At 39.9% G+C, this 9,779-nt stretch overlaps 1 protein-coding gene across 1 annotated transcript in view; it reads right to left on the bottom strand.

The window, feature by feature from the left end:
• The window catches only part of LOC138038567 (uncharacterized), an 11,517-nt gene extending 4,536 nt beyond the window's left edge, over positions 1 to 6,981 (bottom strand). The window contains exons 1-5 of the mRNA XM_068884511.1: positions 6,623 to 6,981; positions 4,408 to 4,676; positions 2,831 to 3,030; positions 1,082 to 1,217; positions 27 to 693 (exon numbers count right to left, since the gene is read on the bottom strand). Of these exons, the coding sequence (XP_068740612.1) occupies positions 27 to 693; positions 1,082 to 1,217; positions 2,831 to 3,030; positions 4,408 to 4,676; positions 6,623 to 6,867 (1,517 nt within the window). The 5' untranslated portion in view covers positions 6,868 to 6,981. The remainder of the gene's footprint in view (positions 1 to 26; positions 694 to 1,081; positions 1,218 to 2,830; positions 3,031 to 4,407; positions 4,677 to 6,622) is intronic.
• Between the last annotated feature and the right edge of the window lie 2,798 nt (positions 6,982 to 9,779).

Below are 9,779 nucleotides of genomic sequence, written 5' to 3'. Positions count from 1 at the left end.
TAAATGAGAGAAATCGACAGACTTACGGATAACTTGAATTCAATGCACTTGCTGCAATATTGTCATAGTAACCAAGTATCTTTGCCCAGGCCACTGGACCTGATCCAGTCATACATTTGCCGTAATGGTGCTGGCGGTACCTTGGAAGTAATTCTTCACGTGGTAAAGTGAAATATTTATCCGAGAAAGAACGCCTGATCCTGCTGCTTCCAAGAATAATGCCATAGTTCAGCACCATGACCGTTGACCTTCGGGTTCGCAGCTCAACTTTGAACCGTATTTCATGACCTTCTAGATGCCTACGAACAAATGACTCGTCAACATCAACTTGGACCTTTATAAACCGATCTCCTATCTTTGTAAGCTTGAAAAACCGCTTATTGACCGTGGTCAAATCAAGGTAACCTTCCCCCTCACAAACATTACACAACACTCGGCAGAGTCGCCTTTGCCAACGTCTCTTCCAGTTTTTCGTTTTCTTTCTCTGTCCGTCTCGAAAACCAACGAATTTGATACGGACTTCCCGAAAACCTTGTCCAAGCGGAATACGAACTGAGTCGCCTGGCCGAAGACCCAGTTCGGCCCTTAAGCCATCGTCGGTTGCCTGCGGGTGAAAGTTAAATCCTGTCGTTGGGCTCGTTGGCGTTTGCGTCGGCGTCTTTTTGGTCGGCGCTGTCGTAGTGGACAATTCACCTTAAAGACAATGTCAAATTCCTGGAGTTTACAGATTGCTTAACTCTGGTTGAATGACTAATAGGATAGAGGAGAATTTCAAAGTCACCATCAACAGGAACTCACTGGGTGTTGCTTGAACACGCGCGAGGTCAAGTTTTGTATTTTTCTTTTGTACAAAAAACGGACTAAACTCGAAGATAGTGAATCACATTTCCTACGCAAGTAAGTCGTCAGTTGTGCCAAAAAAAGACTTGGCCCCGACTTCAGCATGTATGCGGACCAAGGATCTCAAGGACCGAGTTAGACTGCTTTGAACCAGATGAAATTAACCACGAAACTGGGATAATATAATTAAACCTGATAAGAGGGATCGTAAATAAACACTTTCTATGATTGGATTCGTTACCTGTTTCCACTGACATCCACTGGAATCTAACCCACTCTGGGTCTTTACGGACGCTTTCAGCACGTTGGTCCCATTCTTTTTTCATGCTGGGTAATGCACGATTCACTTGCTTGTCCAGAGTCCTCCAATGAACATCCTGTTCAAAATAACAAATATAGAGTTATTAGGAGCCTAAACCGGCCAGGTTTCTGTGAAATGTCCAACATTTATATTAGAAATCCTAGTTCTTCCGATTAGCCTGCGTAGCAGGCGTGTAAAGAAGAGAGGGGAGGGGGACTCAACCATTTTTGCCGATCTTCCTCTTCCCCCACCCTCTCCCCTTTGTACGCCTGCTACGCTGGCTACTTCCGATGAATTGCTTAACGTTTTCCGATTACCGCTTTGAAACCCTAAACGGATTACTTCTAAACAGAATGCAATGCTGTACATTTCCTTAATTTGATACTTTTTTCCCAAGTTTGGTATCTCTTATGAGGTGACAATTTCAAAGTGGCTATCACGCTGATTTTAAGACTTACATTAATGCAAACAACACCCAAATCATTTTAAAAAAAACGTTTGGTATTTATCCTGAATTCGTACCATTTACACAATGCTTTGTCTTCATTTTGTCCTCGGTCAAATATCACACGATTTTCCTACTAGCTTGACGATTGACCAAAGCTTGCTTGGGACAAATAAACTTACCGGGCAACACAAAACAAGACAGGCCAATCTACAATAGCGGATTACGGTATTGACGGAATGATCACTGTAGAATCTCTTTACATTCTCGTCTTAAGTGTCTCTCTTCAAGTAAAATAAACCGATGACACAGACAAAAGAGCCTTTATGTCTTTCTCCATACAAGGCACATTCGTTTCGATTTGAATTGGAGATAAGTGTTATCAGAGAGTTACACAAATTTAGGAGTCTCATTATTGGAACGTTAGTTCTGTGAGATCTCTCCTGCCAATTTGTCTTTGGCGAAGTTTATAAATAAATAAATAAATAAAATTCTTGTTAGTTTATTTAGGAATACCCTACCCTTAAAGCTCATTGAGAGAGTTCTCTCTTTATCCCCTTACAGTGCCACGAAGAATATCTGTGATTTTGCGGGTTAGAGTCTAAAACACCTGCGACAGGACAACCGAAAGGGGTAAATTGTCAGGCTGAACGAAACACAAACATTGTGCCACTCAAAAGTAAATTACAACAAGGATTGAGTTTCACAAGGAAATCTGACAGAATTGTTTGATCAGTGCTTACAATGGATGAAGTTAATAGGCCCTTTTCTAAGGCAATTTTCTGGGTCCATTAAAAAGCTCTTCCTCCCCACCAATCTAAGTACAGATTATCCGGATGACCGGCTTAAGCTTAGGCATTCAACTTGTAATACGATAAATTTTTCTTCTTCTCAGTAACAAATTCTGTCGACTCGTTTTCAATATTCTGGCAAGATAAATGGATTGCTCATTCAAAACCCCAAAATAAGGTTGCCCAGGTTTAAATTTATATCCTGTTCTCATTAATTCTCTGATATGCCTATCAACAGTTTATTGTAAAGTTCAGAGGAACGTGGAATGACAAGACCTTTCTGACTGTGGTCATGACAGAAAAAAATTTGAATTCTGTCAGTCCTTGGTCCTCCATTTTCCGGATTTTATATATTTAAAAGCTGCCTTCACGCAGAATTTGAGCCTTGCTTATTCCTATTCAACAATTTCCTCTTCAATGAAATCTATCCAACTTATCAAACCACTTACATACCCAAGAATCGGTATCAATGTCCCTTGTGGCAGCCACAAATGCATTTGTTGTGCTGTCCACACATGCCATCAGACCATCAGGTCTAAGACGATACACTCGGTGGCAGCTATGTCCATGCCGCCTTGCTTGATTGCTGAGCATGTCTGAAGGGCTTGGTAAAGGTCCTTCTTCTGCAAGACGCTGATCACCAGTCTGCCTAGCTACAAAATGCATAATGCATAAATTACTGTCCATTGGGTCATGCATGGCTTGAATCCATGGTAAAACAGAGATGCCTTCAAATTAATTTGTTTAACAAACAAGCCAGTCAAAGGCACAAGGCTATTCATCAGATGCCAACACAAAAGGGTTTGGAATTGTGATTTTGGATTACAAATAGAGATACATGCCACACAGTGAGTCAAAAGACTGCTAGTTTGCCTGCAGTCCGTTATGCTTAGCTCCTATTAACTGAACAGGAGGTCCGTATGGGAGAATCTTGACTGAGGTCGCGAGGTCTGTACACACACCCAGGTCAAGATTCTCTGTACAGACTGACTAAGCTCAGTTAATAAGATGTTTATTATATGGCAAACAACAACAATTTAATTCAATTAATTATGCCAAAGTTTGCTCGTCTTCCTTACCTTTTTTCCTCATCATGCTTTTGGCACTTTCATAAATAGATATTGGTAGAAGAAAATACTACATATTTTTGCATTTTAGTTTGCAACTTTTTCACCGCAAAACATTACCGGTCTAGATGCCGATCTAGATGGGAAAAACCTAGATTTCAGCCAATCAAATTCGTGAATTTGGTAGTTCCCAGTCCTTGTGAGACAGAGCCATACAATAAATAATGGTAATAGGACTGAGTGGAGTCCAATTCCGTCTGTAATTATATGAGTGATTTACAAAATTGGACGACCGCGTAGCGGGAGTCCGATTTGTCTAATCACAAGTATGACTACAGAATGAATTGGATGACACAAAGTCCTGCTACCAATTAATCATACACCTTATTCCAAAATGGCCACCATTTTAGTATTCTTTTGTTTCCATGCAAATTGGCCCTTATGGCCTTGTTCAAGGTTAAGTATTCTCTTGAATTTACCTAACAAAGGTAGGCCATAAGGGCCAATTTGCATGGAAACAAAAGAATACTAAAATGGCGGCCATTTTGGAATAAGGTGTATTTATCCAAGTATCCGCGATTTATTATCAATTAATAATTATTATTATGATTAACAGGAGAAAATAAATCAGGCTTGGTCCACTTCAAGAATGTCTGGCACTGGAATCAACTCCAATTAACCCAAATGAAATCCAGTGTTGGTTTTTGGGAGATGGGAAAACTAAAGTACCCAAAAAAAACTCTATGGAGCAGAGTAGAGAAGCAACAAATTCAACCCACATGTCACCCATCATGTCATCCAAGTGTGGAAATTGAACCCAGGCCACACTGGTAGGAAGCGAGTGCTCTCGCCACTTTGCAAGCCAGCCCTGCTCCCCGAGTCCACATAAAAAAATAATAATAATGATTCATCTGCCACCATTTAGTGCAAAGGTTCTCAGGACCTTTAATTAACAGTACATACCAGCTGAAATTATGACATATCTTTCTCCTTTTCTGTCATGTATTTTAGCTTCCCAATATGCAATATAGTCTCTTGGAAGATCCTTTCTAAAAATCGGTCTCAGACCCATGATATCATCTTTACTGATTGCATCTGAAAGTGTGTAAAATTCCTCTTTTGTTTCCCAAGATACATTCTGATGCCATGCACTTGATGACCTATTTGACACATCTGGACTGTTGGTTACCACAATGTAATCATCTCCAAAATTGAGTCCTTCATAGCTTTCTCTATAGAATGATAAAAGGTGTGATCAGGTTACTGCATAACTCACTCATATAAACAATACTGGGTTGAGTTCTTTCGATATTATCTTTCAAAGAAAATAACAAAAAGGGTTTTGCCAAATGGATAATTTTCTCTCAGCTTTCACAAATATTCCACACATATAGCTTTGAGCCACGCCTCCAACTACACTTTGTTCTGCATTAAATTCCACTATACCTAGCAGTAACCATCCATCTGTCCCACATCAGTTGGGGCTTATGTCACTGTTATATTGACTTTAAGTTTTGCTTTTAATTCATGTTCACAAACTATTCATATGAGTAGGTTTGGCTTTCTTCCACGATTAAGACTGCCCGTAGCCATTTGACTACTTATCTTGAGATCAATAAAAAGAAAGAAAAGCTTCATTCTTTTGCTTTTTAAAAATCAGAGAAAAGAGTCCAGGACAACCTTCTTTAGTTCATTTCTTTGTCTTGCAAAAAACAACCAGTTTTTAGCAAAATCGAACAGCAAAAAATTTGATATCCTTCCTGCCCCAAGCCCTTCATTCTTCTTCATGCTTACGCAAAACAGACACTGTAGATATTTTTTTTTCCAGAGATAAAAATCATCTAAGATTAGAGGAGGATAAAGGGTTGATAATGGGTACTATTAATAATTATTCCTTTGAACCTTTAGCTCAACTATGCTGAGCAGATATCAATAATTATTATTAATTACTGTAAATGGCGTCCCATGAAACCGTATATTGATTTCATTAAAGCACAAAAGTCAAGAACATTTCATCTTAGAATGTTCCAACTTATTCCATGAAGTTAAGTCCACTTAAAAGTCTTATTTGGGTAAATTTTAAATTAATAAGGTATTTTTATCTTCTGTGGGTGTTAACTGGAAAGCATTCATGGTGAAATCAAGTACAGGGAGGAATAAAACTTGGCAGAGGGTTTGTGGCCAAAGGATCAGTTTACATCAACCAAAGGAGCAGAAACATCTCATTAAATGTTGACACTGCGGTTAGAAAAATTAAAATGCTATCATTGATTGGTGGGTTGGAGTAGATAATAAGCCCACCTGAAATGGATCTAGAAGCAAATTAAAGCCACAAGACCCGAACCCAATATCCGCTAGAACCCACAAATCGAAAATCCACTTAAAAACTTCTTTCAGAAAACAAAATTTCTCTTGTCAATGTGCAGAATAAAATCGAGAATGAGTGACGATTACGACCATAACTTTAAATAACCACCAACGCTTCTTCAAGAACTTTAGACCGCATCAACTTTTCTTAACAGAACTTAACGTCCATTAATTAAGCTTCTGTCTTGCGTTAAAGGATTGAGAAAACGTCAATTAATCGCTCAGGATCTTCTCGAGCTTCATATGTCGGAGTTAAATGAAACTATTAACATGCAAGAAAAGTTCTCTAGAAACTAGCCTGCAAGCAAGCTCTCCAATTCTCCTTCACTGGTTCTCTGGAGAGAAAAGTCGACGGATTCCATTAGATATCGTACAAAAATAAAAACACAAAAGCAGTATTAATTAAAGCTGCAAAATGAAATGAGCTTTTTGACATTGAGACGTCTTTCCGGAAAAAAACATCGAAGGCTTGAAGCGAGAAGTTGTGGTTGTTGGAATGCCCAAGCGGTTTCTTTTGGTCTCCCAATCGCAGATGACAAACACAACCAAGAAGAGAGCAAGCGCAAACAACCACTAGGCCATAGTAATTCCACAGCTGGATCTGACAAATGCGTATAGTATTAATTAACTAATGCTAGCGTTCTTTTACCCAGATTACATCGAGGTGAAGCGAAAATAGGATCAGCAAGGACTTCACCGCCGGACAATTTTGAATGCTAAATGATCATAAATACAGAGCTTAAAATCGACATGAAAAATAATCAAAATTCCTAAAAGAAAATTATTAAAAATGTTTGCTTATAATTATTACCCTTTTGATCTCTGGATAAGGTAGACGACTAGAAAGCCTACCAACAGCACCAAAATCAGTAGACAAATAAAGACACCCGATCGAGGAGACCTTCTTTGCCCCTCATCTTGAAAATTCACCACAATTTCCCCTTTATCTCCTGTCGCATTCTGCTCATCATCCACCATCTTGACTTTGTAGAAAACTTGCGTTCCGTCGCCAATAGGTGGTTTCTCGCTCGTAGCTTTGACTTCAGCCTTGACCATGTTGCGTCTCTGCCAAGCTGCAGCTAAGATGGAAATTAAAATATGGCAACGTGAGACAGTGGAATTATGATGGATTGATCTTTAGTGCACGTAATGTGCTTGCACTTCGCGACGTATTTGTCACCTCAGTTATTTGATTATATGGACGTGTAAATGTAGTTAGCCAATCATCAACCCTCAATAGCCGGAACCGGAAATGGAAAGAGCTTTCCAGGGCCACTTACGACGCCGACTAAATTGCACGCCGGTCAATTTTTTGGGAAAAGCAAACAAGCGCAAGGCGCCGTAAGTTGACAAGACGGGCTTTCAAAGGGATCAATAATGGATCGTGCCCTAGTCTGGGAAAATGACCCCAGATATCAGTATAGTATCAGTGATTTTTCTCTTTGGTTCATTCGGCGATTCTCAATTAACTAAAGTCTACCTTCTTTTACAAAATTTACATCACAAACACTCGAGCCCCCATCTTTGTGTCAACAACAAATAAACCTTGGGCAAGGCTGGAGGGCCACAAAAACCTGTTTTCACGGTTCAATAAATGGGATCAACTCGACTGAGATTTACTACAAACTTAAGGTCTCAAAAACGTTTTTGCCTAAGTCCTAGCAAAAAATATTTTAATTGAGTTGAAAGCCAAAAAAAGGTGGTTTAACAGCATCTGGGCCGCAGACGATTCCATCTATTCAATGTTTTTACACATCTGGTATTTCTGTGTTAGCATATTTCCTGTGCGTTTCGTCCCTGCAGGGGCCCGTTTCTCGAAAGTCCCGAAAACTTTTCGGGCCCGAAAAGCCATTTGTGAAATTGCTAACCGCTTGTTTTGGAAAGCCGCTCTTTTAACGTGTTTTCAAGCTAACTAAAATAAACACGTCTGTGAAGTTTGACGACTTAAATCCTCTCCGTTCTTGAAATACAAAGGGAATTGTGAAACCCGAAAATGGCCCGTAAAGTTTCGGGACTTTCGGGAAATGGGCCCCAGATCTGAAAGGAAACCGCCGCATTTCCATACTTATTCAACTCTTAATCGCCCTTTTCCCTGACGTGCACGCACTAAATTAAACAAATTCTGAAGGTGGATAATGCCATGGCTTGTGTCATTGGAAGGACTGAATTAAAAGTTTAAACGGCTGGGCTAGGAGAATCGCTGACCTTTCGCAGATAAGGACCCACAATTTACTGCATGGTCTGCCTCTGCCCTCTTTCCAGAGGACACTGAATACAGACCCATTCTACTAATTCAAGTTAATCATACCTCAAGTTATTAGACTAGACTGATGAAACTAGACACAACAATTTTTGCAGTTTCTGTCTCTCGTAAACCAAACGACCAGTCGTAAGCGCAAGTAAGCTGCATTTATGGCCCGTGGGGATAATTTGTCACCGAGTCACCGACCATGATGCTGATTCATGAAAAATGCAAGTCCCTCGTTTATCGGAAGTATACTACGCATTATACTGTTACGAAAATTGTCTACACCTATGAGTAGTGTGCGTTACTTGTCAGACTTGTTTCTTAGTTGCTCTTCGTAATCAGTTCCAAGTACACAATTCCAACAAGGCGATACAAATTTTAAAGAGAGGATTTTGGATTGTAATTTACCTTCTTCGAAGCTATTGCTGTGGTTCGTATCGTAAATTCTCAGTAATGCAACCATGAGTTACTCCTTTCACGATCTTACAGTCGGAGCTTTGACTATACCTGTTTCCTTTGCGAAACGCCTACGCGCTATCATTCAGACGTTCAAAGCAAAACTAAAAAAAAAGAAAATTTTGTATATATTGCACCGATTTTACATCAAAGATCTAAGAACGTCATCCGTACAAAATCATTTTATAATACATCATTCATGGTTATTAGAATCTTTATATTGAAACCCAAGACCTATTACTCTTTTGCGTACCTGAGCCTTCCGTTTTCGATTATTTCCAACCTAAAGGTTAAGCGGAGGTGAGTGCTTTACAAGGCAAAAAATACAGTAATAGAATCCAATCCTTTGCTCGAGGTCAAGCTCAAGAAATCATTCCCAGTCTGGCCTACATAGCCACTGAATTTTCAGCTCAGTAACAAGAGGTTTAACAAATATCAAGGTCGTAACGAGGTTTATGCGATCAGGGATCAAAGACCTGAAAAGGGCCCGGAACAAGGAATCACAGCCCTGGGATCTGGAATCACAATCCGCGGGATCGGGATCAGCAGTATTTTTCATAGAATCAGGGATCAGGGATCAAATTTTTGCGGGTTCAGGGATCAAAACTCTCATCGTTTTCGGGATCAAGGATCAACATTTTGGGTAAACATATGGGATCAGTCACGAAAAAATATACTTCGTTAAGAACCTGAAATCTGAAAACCTAACAAGCCTTTTGGAACGGATGATCGACCAAGTCGGAAAAGACTCAAGGTACGACATTTTGACCGAGAAAAAGAGAAATCACAAATATAAGAAATATATTTCCTGTGAAGCAATGACCGCGGGAAGTTTTATAAAAACTACGTTTTGTGGGCTACAGCTTTTGGATTCAGAGACGCCGAGTCGCCATCATGCAGATGCCCAAACCTTTTTACTTGCGACAACAGTTGCGACAGGAAGCGGAGCGATATTGAAAGCACCACGAACGCCGCTTGTTGGAGGCTCGGCAATCATCCCTTCTAATGATCCACCAAGGGCTCTGTGGTTTTCCCTCATCTGAACGATCAAAATTCTTGTAGCTCTTATCTTCTCTTCAAGTAACCGAGTTCTTATCTTTAAACTAACGTATCACCCCCTTAGGTCATTGCTTTATCTTATCATTCGCCGCCCAATGTCGATTTGTCAACACAGTTAATTGTATGTTATACAGAACATCCGATCCTGTGGCCGGATCCGGAACCAGCAGACGACCCTCCCAACTAAACACCATAAATTCTTTTA

This window comes from Montipora capricornis, chromosome 2, assembly GCF_036669925.1.
Source record: "Montipora capricornis isolate CH-2021 chromosome 2, ASM3666992v2, whole genome shotgun sequence".
Classification (NCBI taxonomy): domain Eukaryota; kingdom Metazoa; phylum Cnidaria; class Anthozoa; order Scleractinia; family Acroporidae; genus Montipora; species Montipora capricornis.
Note: the sequence above shows the minus strand (reverse complement) of the source record. Positions and strands in the feature narration are given on the sequence as shown.